The sequence below is a fragment of the Aethalodelphis obliquidens genome, unplaced genomic scaffold (assembly GCF_003676395.1).
Source record: "Aethalodelphis obliquidens isolate GAN/ISIS:26980383/991018 unplaced genomic scaffold, ASM367639v1 scaffold16, whole genome shotgun sequence".
NCBI lineage: Eukaryota > Metazoa > Chordata > Mammalia > Artiodactyla > Delphinidae > Aethalodelphis > Aethalodelphis obliquidens.
This window is the reverse complement of record NW_020837960.1, coordinates 22,420,622-22,440,277: the sequence shown is the minus strand read 5'-3', so window position 1 is coordinate 22,440,277 and position 19,656 is coordinate 22,420,622. Positions and strand designations below refer to the sequence as shown.

General features: G+C 40.2%; 1 protein-coding gene across 2 annotated transcripts in view; it reads right to left on the bottom strand.

The window, feature by feature from the left end:
• Nucleotides 1-18,616, bottom strand: part of SOHLH2 (spermatogenesis and oogenesis specific basic helix-loop-helix 2) — a 39,851-nt gene extending 21,235 nt beyond the window's left edge. For both annotated transcript variants that reach the window (XM_027116516.1, XM_027116517.1), the window contains exons 1-4: nt 18,490-18,616; nt 8,992-9,206; nt 1,637-1,698; nt 1,452-1,556 (exon numbers count right to left, since the gene is read on the bottom strand). In XM_027116516.1, coding sequence (XP_026972317.1) covers nt 1,452-1,556; nt 1,637-1,698; nt 8,992-9,206; nt 18,490-18,537 — 430 coding nt within the window. In that variant the 5' untranslated portion in view covers nt 18,538-18,616. The remainder of the gene's footprint in view (nt 1-1,451; nt 1,557-1,636; nt 1,699-8,991; nt 9,207-18,489) is intronic.
• Between the last annotated feature and the right edge of the window lie 1,040 nt (nt 18,617-19,656).

The window sequence follows — 19,656 nt, the reverse complement described above, 5'->3', positions numbered from 1 at the left end:
GTTTCACTCAATACATTTTATAAAGCAGCATTTTTTAAATAAAAAGCAATTTTTATAGATTTCAATCTGTGAAGCATGGAACTACCCAGGTGAGAAAGCAAAATTAAAACACTACATACAAGTTACTCCACAGCATCCTCTTTCAACCAGATTCTACTAACTTTGTGATAGGTGTGCTTAAAAATGCATTCAACCGAGTTTACTTATTATTTACAGGTAAACGTCAGAGACAGAAAATGCGTATGAGTCTTCAGTAAGTAGCTGCATTGTCAAAGCATCTGATGGTTGTGTTGTTTTTTGGTGTGGGGTTTTTTTGGGTTTTTTTGCTTTTTGTTGTTGCTGTTGTTTTTGTTTGTTTGTTTTGCAGCTGCTCATCCTAAGAGCAGAGCTGAGATGACTGGATGAGACATGGTTAGGACCAATAAGAAGGGTGCTAGACAGGTGGTGATGAGCAGCTGCTCTATTTCCACTGAGAACCAAAATGAGAAGAGGCTGCAAAAGGACTCTGGTCCCAGACAGTTACACATTTCATTTCCAGGAAGAACTCTGACACCTGCAGGGGATGGGAGCCATTGGGATGTTACAAAACAGACTCACTCATCTTGCCTAGATACTGAAGAAGGACATTAAAAAAAAAGGAGGGGTGCACTGATCTTGTATCTTCTGGAGTATGAGCTTATCCATGATAATCCTGAAAGCATCTTTCAGGTCCATTTTAAGAAAAATACCTTAATTTTAAAAGATTTCCTACTAGTAACCTGGGTCTAGAAAAATCATAAGTAGTCACTGACAAACAATGATTCCAGTAGAATTTAATTTCAGAAATTGGAGTCTGTCCTTTTACAAGGCAAATTAAAGCAATTTAATTATCTTAAGTGTTTAGATCCTGGCAATACACATAATACAATACAGGTGAAGAGTTTAGAAATGTGAGGTCTCATTGAAGCACTGACACTAATTATCTGTGTCTAAAAATCTAAAATAGAAAGGATAACCACTCTGTTAACTTAAAGAAGTGAAATAATTTATATGCAAGTGTTTTGCAAAGCACAAAAACTCAAGGTTAATGGCTCTGGCTTTTAGACAATCATAGAGCACAAAGCATGAATAATTCCATTCAAGTGACTAAGAAGCTAGGCTACCAAAAAAAAAAAAAACCCCAAACCAAAAAAAACCTGTGCTTAACCACAACACTGCATTTGTCCCTTGTGCACATTTTAAACCTTTGAGGACAAGCTTTTTCTTCACAGGTATAGAACGTATGTTTCCCTTTATTTTATTCACACTTGTTTTCTTCACACTATGTTTAATAAGGATTACATGTATATAGCATACAGTTAATCCTTAACAAATAAAAGGCATAAGTGGAAAACCAACATAAAAATGTATAAATACAACTTTTGTAGAATCTTAGAATTTTTCTAACCCTTGGAAACCTGCTTTTCACTCACCAGTATTTGAGAGACATGTTTTCCAGTATTTTATCACAACACTCATTTTTTCCATTGTCAGTGGTTCAGATAAAGTAATATCAGCTCCTTGACCTGAAAGACAACCTAAGAATCTTTGTATTAAATATTGACCTCATGATTTCTATTTGGGGAAAAAGCAGATAACATATCCAACAGGCACATACCTTTGAAGTTCTCAGGGATTATAAAAACAAAGAGCAAATGTGTATTTTTTTTCTTGCCAGATCTGAAAGGGAAAAAAAAAGTTTAAAATGAAGCAAAATCATCGTTCAAAAAATTGGGATTCAAACATTTAGCTCATTAGGAACGAACTACACTACAGTGACTTTCTTTATTTCATTAGAATTTAAAATGGTGGCATTAATATGGAAGTTTAGTGACAGTACCATCTCAAATCAGTGAGGGAAAAGATGGACTTTTTTTTTTTTTTTTTTTACAGTTCATAAAAGAAGAGATTGTGTTTTTATTTCTTGCAGTTGCACGAAGAGGCTTCTGAAGTGTGTGGCTGGGGTGGACAGTACAATTACAGATTATTTGAAAAATACGAGGGAGGGGAACATTCTCCCGAAACTGACGCTTGCTCTGTTTGAAGCTTTATTTATAATAGATGCTTTAGCTTCTCTATTTCCTTTTAATGGGTAAGAAAATCCAAAACTTGAGTCTTCAAACATACCCCTGGCTTCTCTGAGCAGGAGTGCAGTCTGTTAATAAGAACAGTCTTTTTATGGTTCATTTCTATGGCAACCACAAATGCCTGGCTCTCCACAACTGGGGAAGGGGTAAGTGAGAGAATAAGTGACTTTTTAAAAATAAACTTTAATTTTAGAATAATTTTGTATCTACAGGAAAAATATGAACATAGTGGAGTTCCCATGTATCCCAAACACAATTTCCCATACTGCTAACATCTTACATTAGTTTGGAATACTTCCAAATATTCCAAATTAATGAGCCAATATTGATACATTATTATTAAGTTCATTCTTTATTCTGATTTCCTTAGTTTTCCTTAATGTACTTTATTTTTCTATGCCAGGATCCAATCCAGGATCCTACATTACATTCAGTCATTATATCTCCCTTAGGCTACTCTACATTGTGACACTTTTGCTGACTTTGTTTCTGATGATCTTGACAGTTTTGAGAATACTGCTCAGGTATTAGGTAGAATGTAAGACGGATCACTTTTGTTCTTGGCTTTAAATGATCCAAAATCTTATCCAGATTCTTGATCTAACCACCAGTTTCAAGAAATTTAAGGAAAAGAGGAATATTTTTTTTTTAAATGCTATGGGGATGAAATCAGAATGTGGGAAATTTTATAAAACAAATGACCAGGGCTTCCCTGGTGGCACAGTGGTTAAGAATCCACCTGCCAATGAAGGGGACATGGGTTCGAGCCCTGGTCTGGGAAGATCCCACATGCCACGGAGCAAACAAGCCCGTGCGCCACAACTACTGAGCCTGCGCTCTAGAGCCCGCGAGCCACAACTACTGAGCCCACATGCCACAACTACTGAAGCCCTCACGCCTAGAGCCCGTGCTCTGCAGCATGAGAAGCCACTGCAATGAGAAGCCCGCGCACTGCAACGAAGAATAGCCCCCGCTCGCCGCAACTAGAGAAAGCCCGTGCGCAGCAACAAAGACCCAATACAGACATAAATAAATAAATAAATTTATTTAAAATATATATATAACTCAGAATATTTACTAAGTTAATTATGTCAAACAAGTATCAATAGGATATTACTAAAATGGGACAAATCACCCAATTGAGCTCTATTCAGGCTTGTGTTCTATGAATTCTGAAAGAGAATTTGGGGTAAAAGAGAAGAGAGGAAAGAACACAATTTCTATGAGGAAATGAGAAGCTCAGGCAGAAGTACTGCCGTCAAAATAGGCACAAGTAGGAGGGAGGATGGGATCCGACAGGCAGACTCAAGTGGCAGTAAGGAAGGCCCCTTAGCACACGGTGGGGTGTGGACCGTGGAAGTGCGTAGGAGAGAATGACGCCTGTGTGTCAGTGTCCACAGTGTGAACCTTTCCCATTTATTTTGTAAGGGATGAAAAAGCGTGGGGTATAACAGGGGTATGAATAATGGGATGAGGTGGGAGGGACAAACAGACTGAATAGATAGAAACATATTGGGTAGTTCAGTCCAGCTTTTGAAATAAAAAATACTTTGTGGACTCACAAAAACAAGTTATCGTAAGTTAAAATATTCTAGAATTATAGAATTTTTTAAAAAACAGATTATTTGCTTTTGGAAATAATCCTGCGTCTATTTTTTTAAAAAATTGATCTTACTGACAGGGAAATAGGTTAGATTTGGATATATGGATTTTTATACCCCGATGACTTTCAAATTTCAAGCTTCACATCAGACAGAGTTGGAATTCCTGGACTTTTGTCATTAGCACAGAATCGATTACCAACCCAAACACTTCTTCTGTCAGTGAAGCCCTAATTGTGCAGGAACCCCAGCAATCAATAGAGTTCCCAGAATCCAACACTCTGGTCCAGAGCTCAGCTTCTCATCCACATTCTGTACAAATTAATAAGCTAACAGAGTTTCCAGTTTCCAGGATCACCAAAAAAGGTCCTCTTTCCAATGAATGAATGTTCCTTAAAACTAAGCAACACCAAAACACAACAAAAATCTCCTTTCTCCAACCCAACTAATACCACTTCTTTCATATACCAAAACTAAATTGCAGGTTCTGAGGCCTTAGAACCACCTTCTCAATTGAGGTCTCCAGAGTTTTAAAAATCTGCAGTTTGCTGGGGGGCAATTTATTTATCCTCCTGTTTCACGGCATACACTGTTTAAATGACATGATGGATCCTGAGACTACGCTCATACGAGATTGGATATTGATGTTCTAGTGTCCACTCCTAGCCTATGCCCAGTGGTCTCTGGAACTGGAGGCCGCCATAAGCTCAAACTGCAGCAGTGGCCATTCCCAGCCTTGTCTCCACCCCTAAGTCTGGTAGCTGGAAAAAAAAATCATATAAAAGTGTTTTGAACTGAATTGTACACTCTGATGATCAAAGAACCTCAGGAAAGATCTGGCTGGCCGCTGAAATCTGTCATCTAATAGGAGGACCAAAATGTTCTTATAAGTCCCTATGAAGCCGGGGTTTCTAAAGGCACTTCCTTTACAGGCACAGGGACGTCAAAGGACAAAAGCCAGTGTCATTTTTGGGTTGCATCCTTCTTGAGTACGGTTATCCATCATGCAACCTTGGGCCCAAAGCAGCCAAATTAACTTGGTGTGGTCTATTTGGGACTTGTAACAAATAATATCCTTTATTAATTACTTAATGAATTAAAACAACCATTTTCAGTGAGAAAATTAAGAGTTTTACTGTAAATATGAAAACACTGAGTTCACTTGCTACTAACAGGGCACCTGTGATAAAATGCAGTGAAGTTCTGAGTTGATTCTGGTCAATAGTGAAGGTTGGTGTGCCCCATCCCCACTATGCTTTTTGTCAGGAGAGTTTCTGCTGTGACCCTTCTAAGTCAGGTTCACCACATGACATGATGCTAGAAACAATAAACATCTAGAATGGCCCTCAGTTCCTATTTATAGAATAATGTTTTTAGTAAAACTACTTAGATGTTTTGTTGTTATAGTGTTTATGTCAAGTATTCAGGTAATGCAAACTGGCTGATCAGACTTACTGAGTAGCACTGTCAAGTCAAGGATGTTCTGGAATTGGGGACATAGCAGGACAACTTGTTAGACCCTTGTGGCTCACAAGATTGGATTTTCCTGGTGACGCAATAAGTTAACTGATCAGACAAGCGAATCGACATGGGAAAAAATAAAATCAGATTAAACTTGATTTGCCGACTGAGCAGACGGAACCACATTCTGCGTTCCTTTCCTATCGCTGCACTGCTCTGAGCTCACGAGAATTACAGGGTTTGAGGAACTGCAGACACAGTTCATGGACCAGAAAATCACAATGGCAAACAGGATCCATACACTGTGGATGAGCTTGAAACATACTCTAATGTTCTGTATTAGCCTTTGTAAGGTAGTGCCAGGATGCATCTGAATTACCAAGTATCTACACTTTGAATGTGGTTCAGTTTTGAGAACTGACCTGAAAGAAGGGTCAAATACTCCTGAAATTCTGGAACCAAGCACATGAATCCTGAGACGATCTTAAAATATTTTACCACTGGGTGGTGTCTGAGTTCATCTGGCTCAATAAAAATGTGTTCATGAAATGAAATCAAATTAGGGAGTACTACCAGCAATGTCAACCTATAATTGAGATGTGCCGTAATTCTTGAGGATGTCAGGCTATAAGGTACCATTATTTTTACAAATGATTAAAACTGATTAATGATTAGCTCCAAGCTAAAACCACAGTTCTTCTATAAGAATAAATTTTAAAATCTTTTCAAGGAGCCTGCTTGCATTTTATCCTAAAAGAAGCTTAGTATGATAGCTGACACACTATACTTCATTCTTAGTTTCAATAAAAATCCGTATGTCTTACAGATATACATAGATTTGTGATCATGTGCTCTGATACTGAAAATCAACGTGGACCACTTTTATTCTACAGTGAGTTCTTCACTCACTGGCAGGGCATAAAAAGGGACCAGAGAGGAGTAAGGTAAATACTTGTATATTTTCCTGAATCTATCCAGATTTTGAGATATAACAAAACAACAAAGCTCTAAGGGGGAAAAAAAATCTAAAATACAGCATTAAAAAGCTAAGCCAAAACTCTTCATATTGGCTTAGTCATTAAATATTAGCCCAAACTCAAAAGATAGAGTGCTGTAGGAAAGATAAAGGTTTAAATGCCTTATAAATAGGGCAAGATGTTCATGAGACTCATCATCCTAAGAAAAACTATAGCCTCAAAATATAAATATGCTCCATAAGGGTTTAAATAATTCGTAAGTCATCAACTCATAACAATTCTGAGGGCAAGAAAGGGAATTTCAGAGACATTTCTAGCCTCTAAGTCCAGTATCAGGAAAGGCAAAGCTTCCACAAAGAAAGCTCTGTCCCTTTTTCAGAGAGAAACGCAAAAGCTAGAACTCATGGTCTGCCCTAGAACAGCATGGTCGCCCACCCACACCTAGAGCAAAGTACTGAATACCTGCTATTAGTCAAGACGTATACCGGATACGTATAATGAGACCAAAAAAGAAAACCAGGTGTATTCCACGAATTATTCTCTTTTTCTTTTCAAAGAAATGCTTTTACAGCAAAACCACAGAATTACCATATGCCTGTCTGTACATTTATTTCCTTCATCTATCTTCTTCTCTCTGCTAACACATCTTAAGCTATGTTATTCAGACAAAGAAAGCAGCCGTGGGGAGAATCCACAGAGGGGAGTGTCAGACAGAGGTTCTCTCCTCTACCCTCCCAACTGCTAACAACTGTGACTAGACATAAAGCTTGTTCTTAAACAGAACTTTAATCTTATCCTGTTCAAAATGTAGCCTCGATCATGAGCGAACACAAAGCCTTTACCACATTTGGGGAGGCACGGCTGGACTCCTGCTGCTGGAATGGAGAGAGGTCAGCCACAGCAGCTTGTCCACTGCTCCTCCAAAATGAAACGCTTAGGTTAAAGTAAGTCTGGCATCTATGGCATGTCCGAATTGTAAAAGGGGCTTCAATACAGAAGCCAAATGATTACAGACTTTTAGAAAGAACACGAAGGGAAGAGTGAAGAGTTCTAGTCTGAGTTTTGTGAAAACAAGCCATGTGGTCTCAGGCAAGTCACTTCAGCCTCAGGTTTCTAATCTGCCAAGTAGGAACGATGAACCCTGCCTTACCTCCCTCATAAAGGTGTTGTAAATTTTTTTTAAATATTAATACTATACAAATGAGATATTACTATAAGCCTCCAATCAGAGGTACTCTATCAATAGATTTTTTGAAAAGGTATATTAATAAAATAGGCATATCTTCAGAAGGAAGATCGTTCACAACAACATGTTTTAGAAGTGAAATCCTCTTTGAGGTAATTTGCCTGGTTTGTCTAGAGTTCATATTCCCAGTAGAAGGCCAAAGAAATGCAGAAGACCAACCGTTCTAAGAAACCCCAGGAGCAGTGTCTTTCTGTCTGTCTTTAACAAGTAACCCAGTGTCTCTGGCTTCTTCCCAGTCCCACCTGTCTTTTCCCCTAACATAATATGCTTGGTCCTTTTTATTCTGGAATCACAATATTTCTCTGAACTTTCTCCTTTGGTCTAGGAAGTCCTCTCCTCTAATTATGAGAAGTCCTTATATATTCCAATAGTATCTACAATTACACTTCATCAAGTCTCACAGAAGGGAAACACATTCAATCTCACCTAACCCTGTTTAAAAACATCCTAAATGGCTCAAAATCCTATGTAAACAGGCACGGAAGAACCAAAATCTTTCACCTCTAGACTCCAGATCTCCAGAGTTGAGTGGGTCAAACAGCAGCATAACTTCTATGGAACTACCGGGTGAAACAAGAATAATGCATGTGGGCTTCCCTGGTGGTGCAGCAGTTAAGAATCCGCCTGCCAATGCAGGGGACATGGGTTCGAGCCCTAGTCTGGGAAGATCCCACATGCCACGGAGCAACTAAGCCCGTGCGCCACAACTACTGAGCCTGCGTGCTACAGCCCGTGAGCCACAACTGCTGAGCCCGTGAGCCACAACCACTGAAGCCCATGCGCCTAGAGCCTGTGCTCTGCAACAAGAGAAGCCCCTGCTCACTACAATTACAGAAAGCCTGTGCGTAGCAACGAAGACCCAATGCAGCCAAAAATAAATAAATAAATAAAATTTAAAGAAAAGAAAATAATAATGGACATGGTATTGACCTGGACTCAGCGGATCCAGAGAGCTTCATGGCTCTTTCACATTAGGACATCTCTTGAAAGAGACACCTTCAGCCCAGAGCTATCATGACCCAGAGATACAAGTGCTCACCTGCTTTAGTGTCTACTATAAGAATTAATGAACTCTGAAACAATACGCCATGTTAATGACATAGTTATTAAAAAGGAATACCTACTGAATTATGGGAAGCATTATATACCAAATAAATTTCTATGACCAATTAATTCTTATATCCTCACCCACACCTATTACTTTTAAGTTAAAATGTTAATTCTTATAAAAGTAGGTCAAACTGGCAGGAAGAACAAAAACATATATAGAGATTCTGCCCTTGAAAATATCCGTCATCTTAAAAATTAAAGTAGAATTGTATCATCTTTTAAGAATTTTTATAGAAGCAGGTTTTAATAAAAACTATTCTAGGGACTTCCCTGGCGGTCCAGCGGTTAAGACTTCGCCTTCCAATGCAGAAGGTGCAGGTTCAATCCCTGGTTGGGGAGCTAAGGTCCCCTATGCCTCATGGCCAAAAAACCAAAACATAAAACATAAACAATATTGTAACAAAGACTTAAAAATGATCCACATCAAAAAAAAAATCTTTAAAAAAAAAAAACTATTCTAAAGATAATAGAGTCAAGATTTTGGAGTTTACCTAATTAATCTGACAGCTTCCAGCTCCTCGGCAGTTGGTAAAGAGGTCAACTTCAGAAAAACCATGTTGAACGTGCAATCATCCACAAGTGCTGCTACCGTCTTCACATCACTAATGATGACGGTGATTTTTGCTAAATTTGAAAAGAATTTCTGTACAATATCAGCCAGGTACTGAACAGTGACATCGCCAACTAATAAGAGGTCTATTTTTGTCTGAAAGAGAAGGAAAAAAGCAGAAGCATCACACAATTAATGTCTGGGCATAGAGAACATGCCGTCATGTATGAGAAGATAAATAAAGGTTACAAATAGCCAATGACTGACTACTCAGCTATACTGAATGGTCAACTATAAGCATACCTCAAGGGCAGGAACTATTCATTTCATGTCCTTAGAACCTAGGGTAGTGAATGGATCTGAAAGTAATGCTATTTTTTAAAGTTCTGCCTACAAATACTATTCTACTGTGGTTTTCCTACAAGTTTCTTTCTCATCCTATTAACAATAGATAGGATTCTTTCTATAGGCCCAGTTTCCCAATCGCCCATCCTGCTGGAAAACCTGTTGACTAATGAGAGAACCAAGCTGGTGACTCTCCCACATGATTTATTTTGATGAAACACATTCCGGAGAACAGAGAAAGATTTAAATTCCCTGAACCTAAGAAATACTCAAATCAAGTCCTTTCTTTGAATGGAATATACATGCTCTTCAAATCTGAACATTAGGAACCGAAGAGCCTCTTTATTTCCATTTGGGGATATTTTCAAGCACATTCGATTAGAAAAAATATAATTTCCGTCTTCATCTTTTATTTCTCCACGTTTTATTCTGTACAGATATTAAACACAATCCACTTAAAATGACAAAGAACAGCATTACTGAATATGCCAAACTTCTCTTAGTAGTTTCAAATGCCATATATATGTATGTATGTATGTATATAAGTTTTGGGGAGCTTCAATCTGATCCATTGATTTATTTGCCTATTCCTGGTTAACAGCACACAGTCTAATTGCTAGCTCTTTATGCTTTGTATTTGCTAGAGCATGTGGTTCCCTCCTTGTTATTTTTCAGTTTGGTTCTTAGATATTTTCCCACAATGTTTCTTCCCACAGAATTTTATCAACAGCTTGTCAGGTTCCATAAGGAACCCTGTTAAAATTTTGATGACAGTTGCATTTATTTTAAAGATTAATTAGGGAATATCATTATGTATTACATCTCCCTATTTAGGAAGTATGACTCAGAGAAATCAGATCTTATCTCCTTCAGTTTTATAGTTACTTGCATATAGATTTTGCAAGTGTCTTCACACATTGATTCCTAGATTTTTCAAGATTTCAGAGTCATTGTGAAGGGGATATAGTTTCTCACTATATTTTCTGATTGATTATAGCTGACATAGAGATGTACTGATTTCTGTATAAGGAATTTGCTCAAAGTACTTTTTGGTACTCTCCATTTAGTTCCAGTACTTTTTAGTTGATTCTTCTGAGTTTCCTAGATAGGTAATCATATGGTTTTCAAAAATGACATTTTTGTCCCCGTCTCCAGAATTTATTTATGCCTTTTACTTATTAACCTTAAAGCACTGGCTACGACATTCAAAACAACGGTAAATTGCAGGAGTGAAGTGGGCATTCTTGCCTTGTTCCTGACTTTAGTGGGAATATTTCAAATGTTTTTACTACTACATGATAATGAAGGTCAATACCCTTTATCAAGTTAAAGAAGTTTCTTTCTATTTGGAAGCTAAGAATTTTAAATCAGAAATGGGTGTTAAAATTTACCAAATGCTTTTTCTGTATCAACATGATCACATTTTTTTTTCTCCTTTCATCTGTTAGGTAGTGAATTACATTAATAGATTTCCTAATGTCAAGCCATCATTGCATTACTGGGATAAACCCATACTTATTGCAAATAGATTCAGTTCATTCATATTATTTTAGATTTTTACATCTATATTCATAAGTAAAACTGGATAAAATTTTGTTTTATTGTACTGACTTATCTGGTTTGAGTGTCAAGGTTATGCCAGCCTTGAAGCAATAGAAAGCTTCTAAATTATTCTATGGTCTTGAATATTTTACAAAACATATAAATTATTGGCTTCTTGAAGTTTAGGTAAAACTTGTCTGTGAAATCTGAGCCTGAAGTCATTTATAAAGGTAGGTTTTAGACTACCTTTTACAGTTCCTTAATGCTTACTAGTAAAATAAGTGTTCTGCCTTTAAGTGAATTTTATTCATATATTTTTAAAAATCCATTTCATTTCTTTTCAAATGTATTAATTTTTAAATTTATACAACATTTATTACTTGTGTTGAGTTCATCTTGCTTGCTTTCCAACTACAGATTAAATTTATTTATTTAATTTATTTATTTTTGGCTGCGTTGGGTCTTTGTTGCTGCGTGTGGGCTTTCTCTAGTTGCGGTGAGCGGGGTCTACTCTTTGTTGCCGTGCACGGGCTATGCGGTGGCTTCTCTTGTTGCGGAGCACAGGCTCTAGGCACGTGGGCTTCAGTAGTTGTGGCCTGCGGGCTCTAGAGCGCAGGCTCAGTAGTTGTGGCACATGGGCTTAGTTGCTCCACGGCATGTGGGATCTTCCCGGACCAGGGCTCGAACCCGTGTCCCCTGCATTGGCAGGCAGATTCTTAACCACTGTGCCACCAGGGAAGCCCCAACTAGAGATTAATATATAATTAAATTTTTTTCTATCTTCTTTTTCTGGTAATGCTTTATTAGAGACTGTAGAACTATGTGGTCCAATATGTGGTGATTTAAATTTATGTTCATTACAATTAAAGTGTGAAATCAGTTCAGTTTCACCAGCCACATTTCAAGTGCTCAGTATCCACATATGGCAAGTGACTACCATTTCTGCATAATTATAGAAGAGTTTCATCATTGCAGAAAGTTCTATTGAATGACGCCGTCATCCAAGTGGCACTTTGTTGTACCCTATAAATTCTGATACATTGTGGTCATGTTCATTCATTGCTAGTTTATATAATTTCAGTTTATATTCCCATTTTAACCTAAGAGTTATATTAAACTCCTATATAAAGATGTTAATTTTCAAGTGGATAGTGTTTTGGTATTTAAAAATTTTTTTGGCTATTGACTCATTTCTTATTTCAGTGCATTGCCAACAGTGGATGCACACTATATGACTTCTACTTTTTAGAATTGGTTGATATTTTCTCTGTCACTTAATACACAATTTTTAATGTTCCATGGATACTTGAAAACAATGTGTATTTTCTGTTAGGCATACAGCCTCTACACAGCTTTCAGACTGAACTTGCTCGTTGCTTTCTTATTTTAGGTCTACTTGATCTTTCATTTTAAGAGGTAGATATATAAAACCTGCCTATTCTAATTACGCTTTGTCAATTTACCAATTTCTCTAACTATAGACTCTATAAATAAACTATGGATTAGGTACATAAAGGTTCATAACAATTTTATATATTCATATAAATATATAATAATACTTAATATATACTATATAATGATCTACAATGTCTATGTAGTATGTATTAACATATAAATATCATATAATTACAGAGAAAAAACTATATATAAAATATATCTTTGTCCTTTTTAATGCTTTTCACCTGAAATTTTATTTTTTTCTGATATACAACACTTAGTTTTTTATACCTTTATTTTGAGGCTTTCTGTATCATTTTGATTTTGTATGAATTTTTTAAATAAAATATATTTGACTTTTTTAGGTTTCTTCCAATCTGAGATTTCAGTTTTTAATATAAGTAATTAATAAGCTTTTAATAAGTTATTACTTACATTAATGACACTAGCTAATGAACATTAAGGTAATCAATGTAATGTAATTAATTGTGAAATATTCATAACTTAACATGAAATGGTCTTATTCCCTTCATTTGTTATTTCAAGTTTCCCATTTACCATAATTCAGTTTCTTCTTTCCCACGCTTCCTGTTAAACTGATCAAATTGTCCTTTTTCCCTCCTGCTGCTCCTACAATACTTTGGGAGTTAAACTCCTTATTTATGTTCTTTAAGTGGCATTAGGGCTCACAATTCAGTGCTAGCTTTATAGTCAAAATACTCCTACAAGTCAAAATCTGTTTGTCTCTGACCTTTGAAGATACTGGGCCATTTTCTTCTCACAACCAGAGCTGGTGATGAAAAGAAAAAGCTGCCTTGTTTTTCTTTTAGTGCTTTTCTCTTATGCTGTGGATTCTGATCATTTCCTAGGATGTGTCTGGGGATGGACCTTACTCAGCCCACTTGGCATTCAGTGGATCTTTGGCTCTGGAAATTTCCTTCTATTATTTCTTTGATTATTTCCTCCTCTGTTGCCTTTGTCTATCCTTGGAAACCTTCTATTAGATGCTGGACATCCTAAATTGATCCTTCAAGTCTCAACTTCTGCAAGACTTTCTTAATTTTATTGTCCATATCACCAGCTCAGGCTTTAGTCCTTCTAAAGACTTCTACAATTTCAGTTAATTTAACATGAATTGCTCATTTCTAAGACTTTTTTCTCTTTTGATAATTTATCATAACCTGCTATTTTTAGGACATGATATCCCCTGTGAACATACAAATTAGAAATTTTAAGTTTTTTCTATCCCCTTTATAATCTGCCTCTGGAATAGTTGTCTGGTGATCCTTGGTTATCCAAACATAAATATGACTCAAGGCCTCAGCTGACATTTATGAGCAGTTTCCCCTGCAGTTGGGGTGGTCTGCTTCCCCAGTCACTGTTTCCTCTAAACTGTGGGTTTGGTGTGAATGGTAGGGATGATGGAAGAAAGGCTGGAGAGCAAAGTGGCTGGGATCAGCTATTTGTCAAAATATAGGCAGGTTTTACCCTGAAAACCAATCACTTTGGTTTATTTCCCTCCTGGGCAGAGCTGCCTTTCCTTTCACCCTTGTCAGTTGTAGAGGTCTGGAAACTACCAATACCAGGAGCCCGTGTCCCACGTAGAGTTCATTTTCTTTAGAAAGAGCAGTGCCTGGGTTTGATTCTCTGGTTAAAAGTCCCATCGCTCTGGCTGTAGTAGGAGTGAAGGGGGAGAGCCCAGGAGTGAAGAAATCCAGGGCCCCAGCTGGCCCAGGGGTTCTGCCCACAGCTAATTCTTTACCAGGGAAGCACCCTCAGGCCCATTTCATCTTTGCTTCTGCTAACATTCTGCCTGCACTATCACTAGAATTGTTTTACTGGGGCATTTCTTCTCTATGTCTTTTATGCTGTGTTGTTTTTCTTTTTTTTTCCCCACTTTTGTTTTGGTAGCAATTTGACCCCATCTGCTTTCTAAATCTCAAGCTTTCCTGTGGATTTTTTTTTTTTTTTTTAATGTTCAGAGAGAGCTACTTTGTTCAAACCAAGATCCCATTAAGGACTATGAGTTGCACATGGTTGCTCTGTCTCCTGGGACTTTTAATTTAGAATGCCCCTCACTTGTTTTTTCTTTTCAATGATATTTACCTGTTGAAGGTATGGGCACACTGTTAAGTATCTCCTGCCAGGGAGACTGAGGTGGCTGGAACGTTGACAGGTGTGCTCAATTCATCATTGCCAGCCAATCCCACTCACCCACCCAACCCTATTTTAAACAGAACAAAAATTCAAACTCCTTAGCATGGCCTTTCACAGCCTAACATCAACCCATGTCACCAGCCTCATGTCCTACATTCTAAGAAGACAGCATAACACCTTCAAATGACCTTTGAAATTTGGAATTTCTGCAGTAGAGAGTATACGGAACCTTCTAGAGTGCTTCCTTTTCATTTTATAAACTTTCCTCATTCCCAGTGGTACTTGGAGCAAGGCGGGACTCTAAACCGCTGTGACGCTTTTGAGTAAAGAGTGTTTGTGAATCTCTGCTACGGCACAGGATTTCTTCTAGACAATTACACTGCCTTTGAAGCAAATGCCAAGCATTGAAACAGTCATTAACGAGTGGTCATAAAAGGAGTGATTATCTTTTTGTTTGTTTGTTTTGATTTTTGCAGTATGCAGCCCTCTCACTGTTGTGGCCTCTCCCGTTGCAGAGCACAGGGTCGGGACGCGCAGGCTCAGTGGCCATGGCTCGTGGGCCCAGCCACTCTGCCGCATGTGGGATCTTCCCGGACCGGGGCACGAACCCGTGTCCCCTGCATCGGCAGGCGGACTCTCAACCACTGCGCCACCAGGGAAGCCCCATCTTTTTGTTTTTTAATTAACGAGGTTAACTGAAGCAACCTATGAATGTCCAAAAATAACCTCCTTCTACAGATAGGGTGACCATTTAATTTACCTTACAAACTGAGACACTTGAGAAAGGAGGTGCTATTAATAATTACACTAAAAAAAAAAACCATATAAACCAGGATATCCCGGGCTGTGAATCACTTGTAAACCTTTCTATTAGAAAAGTTTATTTTCTTTTTCCTTTAGAACCTCCTGCCACTTTTATGCATCTGCATAAATATGTGTGATGTCTATGTAGTCTTGCCATAGATATTTATTAAGCCCCTACAAGAGGGCAGATGCTGTGCTGGGAATTCAAAGTGAACAGACAAGCTCTCTGCCCTCATGGGGCTTACATTCCAGGAGTCTTTTTTTTTTTTTTTCCTGCTGATAAGAAAGTATGGCTTTCAGTCCTTGGAACACAGGGAAAACAGTGGATGAGCCCCAGTTCTACCAAAGCTATTACTGATCCTTTTTTTTAACAGTTTGATGCAGTGGGAAGAGGGCAAAGGCTTTCGAGGTATGCAGAACGGTGTCTGCCGCCTGTTCAGCGACTAACCAGCAGCTCTGAGTAAGATACTTATGTGATCCTCATCGCGGGGGGCGGGGGGGCAATACTACTTACATCACAAGACTGTTATAAGGAGTAATGTTTGTACAATGCCCTGTAGGTGGTAGTTATTGCCATGTGTTCTCAGGTAATACCAAACCCGAGCACAAAACCCATCAAATCAACCTGATGGGGAAGGGGAGATGGAGAGAGAAATAAAAGGAAAGTATCTATGTCAGGCAGTGAAAACAGCCCTAAAAATCAAACTGCTCTCTGCATTACCTGAGCCACAGGGCTCGGGACACAGGGCCAACTGAGAAGCAAAGGTAAGTTTTGAACAACAGGCATCAGTCGCTAACTTGAGCCCTTTCCTGGATAGCACCTAGCGCTCCTGACCACATTCCCCTCAGAAGCCCAGTTCCCAAATTCTCCAGAATCGCTCAGCTAGTCTTGTGGAGAAAAGTCTAGAGCAAGCTTTGAAGGGCAGAACCCGGTACTGGGGAGAAACTGAGGAGAGAGGGAAAGAGATCCGGAAAGGGATGAGAAAGCCAAGTATCACTCACCGGTCCTTCTGTGCCGGAATCAAAGGTTTTGCAGTGCCTGGCAGCAGGACACAGAGGGCAGGAAATAAAGCAGCTCTGCAAAGAGCTGATTTGCTCTCCTGCCCAAGGCTTCCTTCCCTGCCCCACAAAATCATCACACTAGGAATGTTCCTAATCAGACAAATCAGAACACTGCCCTAGTCCACTATTCCCAAGTAATTCAAATTAACTGAATAGCTTCTAATCAACTTCAATTTGAATATTTATATAGTTAAAAATATCTTGTTGATGGTGTAATATGAGCACAGGTGATGAGAAGGATCCACAGATGAGAATAAAAGGAAAATGAATAAAAGGTTCTAGTACATTAGGCTCTGGAAAACTGCTTTTAGTACCTCTAAGATTTTCACCTGTGAGACCACGATTTGAACCAATGCTAGGCCTCCTTTGGTGGAAATTTTTTTCCTATGTGAATTGCCTACTGCACTCTTTTAACAAAAGCAATACATATTCATTGTGGAAGGTTGGAAAATTCAAAACGGTCTAAAGAGAAAATAAAAAGCATCGAAGTCCAGCACTCAGGGATAAACACTACTACACCTTGCTGCAGATCTGTGAAGTGTGGGCAGTTTTTACCAGGCGACATCATCATCACCAGTGCTCTTCATCCACTCTGATTTCTGAGATCGGGGGAAGAGGCAGGGCACTCCAGTCTCTGCCATTTTTAAAACACTGGATTTCCATTTGCAATCTGTGGCTGGCTAAACCCTTAATTAGTAACAGCAGGTGCTGAAGTGCTTAAAGCAAATCACTCCTACATTTTAGTGAGCTGTTATTTATGTCACTCTTATCACTGGGAGCAGCACTGACAACTAGCAGCAGCTGCAGGGCTGATGCCCTCATGGGGCAATTGTTGGCCTCCAGTTTCCCCAGGAGTCAAGGGATTTAAGCAGCTCTATCTGGAGAAACTGAGTGAGCTTCTCTCCCAGTGCAAACAAAAGGTTCAGTTGGGGCTTCAGACTACTAAGGGTGGGAAGCCACAGTTATTTATGTACTACTCGATAATATTTTATCCAGAGTTCCATTTTGTGCAGCTCTGCCTAATCCTGCACCCCCAAAATACTGAGTTTAAATAGGTACCTCCATTTTTAAATAATTAAGAAAAACCTCTTAAACTCGGTCCACTCCACGTGGTAGTGATTCGGTTCAGAACGCTTGTTCTTAAGGAGTGAGTATGCAGAACATTCTCAGGGGTAACAAAACTTAAGCAGCGCAAAAGGTTTCCCTCTCACATTTATCAAGACGTGAAATACTCAGAAGAAAGCCAACACCAGGTCACCTTGCTTTCTGGGGTCGGTGGGGTTTATGCTTCCTTCCTAGTGGGCTGCTTTCATTTTTATCGAAAACAGTCACCAAAATGATTCTGTGCGTCTGCCGAGGGAGGGGATGATAAATAAGGTGCGTCCAAAAGAGGCCAGGGGGCCTTTTGACTTCCGGGCAGGGTGGGCGGATGTGTGAAGACGGCAGACGTGTCTTCCCGCCAACGGCACGGTCTCTACACACGTCTGCCTGTTTGAGGGTCAGCGCGGAGACGGCAATACAAGGACACTCTGGACGCCACGGCAGTGAGCACAGCGAAAAAAGGCACCTAGAGCTGTGCAGACAAGAGAGCTGAAGATCAACTTCTCCATATTCAATATGTTGAATAAACTTTCCTACACTCAAACTGAAAAGTGTGAAATCAACTTTCCTATATTCAGGCTGAAACCAAAGTTGTCACTCCCGTTTTTATCCGGCCACCAGCCCGAATATCTACCCTACGACGTCTTGCTCCCGCGTCGCCCCACCAACGGTCTGGGGCCGGAAGATGAGTTTGGGTTGGCGAGAGTCAAGAGCTCGAGGGAGTGACTCTGTGACAGTCCAGTCGCCCTCCCTCCTCGGGCCTCCGCTCCGTCCTCGAGGTGGGCAGGCGCCCGCCGTGGGGCCCCAGGAGCGAGCCGGGACGCCCAGGGAAGCGGCCGGGACTGGCTCGCGCCCCGCAGTGGCCCCCGAGCCGTCCCCAGACGTACTGGCCTGCGCCCAGCGTGGCTGTGCCGCCCGACTGGGTCGCCGCGCCGACCCGCGCGCCGTTTTAAACGCAGCTGCCTCCCCTTCCTCCTCCTCCGCCTCTTACCTGCTCAAGGGTTTGGCCGAGCTCCGGGCGGATAATTGAGTCCGCCATGGCCCGTTGCCCACGTGCGGCGGGAGGAGCTCGCAGCCAGTCCGTCGCGTCCGCCGCCCGCCGCGCGCCAATGGCTTCGTACTCGCAGCTGGGGGGCGCCCGCCCCCGGCCCGCCCTTAAAGTGGCCCTGCAGCCAGCCGCTGCTCCGAGGGTCCCGGCTTCCGGGGGTGGGCGTACCCGGGGGGACGGGGATGGACGGCCCCAAGGTGCCCTGCAAGTCCTAAGGAGACCCCGTCACTGGTGCGCTGCCCACCCAAAGTTCCATTCCACGTGACCCCGGGACATCAAACAGCTCAGGCCCCGGGTGGAACTGCCACTCCCCGCCTTGGGGCGGGTGGCGGGGCGCAAGGGCTTGTCTAAAAGTCTTCAGAGTGTCTTATGGGAACGCTTTCAAGTTTAAATATTAGGAATTAGCAAACTGGATTTTTTTCTTTTTCCAAGACAAACATATGAGAGGACAGGGAAGGTTGAGGACTGTTATGGTGCTTTCTTTCCAAACTACTAAGAAGCTAAAAATTTTAGAAGCATTTCATGTTGTCCTGTGAGTCAACAAATATTGTCCTCTTTTTCTCAAGTGAGAAATCTCCAGGTGGCGGCTGCTATGTAATCCGCTTTGTTCGGCCTTGCTAGACATTATTATTGAGATCCACGAAGTGCCAGGACCTGTAAGGGATCCTTCCTCTAGTCTTTACTACTGTTCCCATTGCTAAAAGTCGGTGGGGGTGAGGGGGTGATGGTATCTTACGGTGTTTGTCACTCTGGATTTGCCTAGACTCTTGACCTTACTTGAACATGTAATATGCACATGCTCTACTTGAACCACCATATCTGATCTCTGGGCAAGCCTCCTGTCTCCTGAGCAGGCGGCGGTGTGTTCTGATTTAGATCATGACAGCATGCAAAAATATAGTGGTTGTCTACGATTTTCATGGGAAGAAAAGCGCAGATAAATTTCTGGTGGGATCATTCTGCACTATTTTTGGAAGTAAATGTACACATTTTAATAGATACGAATTTTGGTTCTTGATTGCTTTTCCACCTAATCAGGAACTGAGAGTGTCTAGCTAAACATCTGTGAAGCAGTTAGTTTGCCCAACAATATCAGCAGAGGTGAAATCA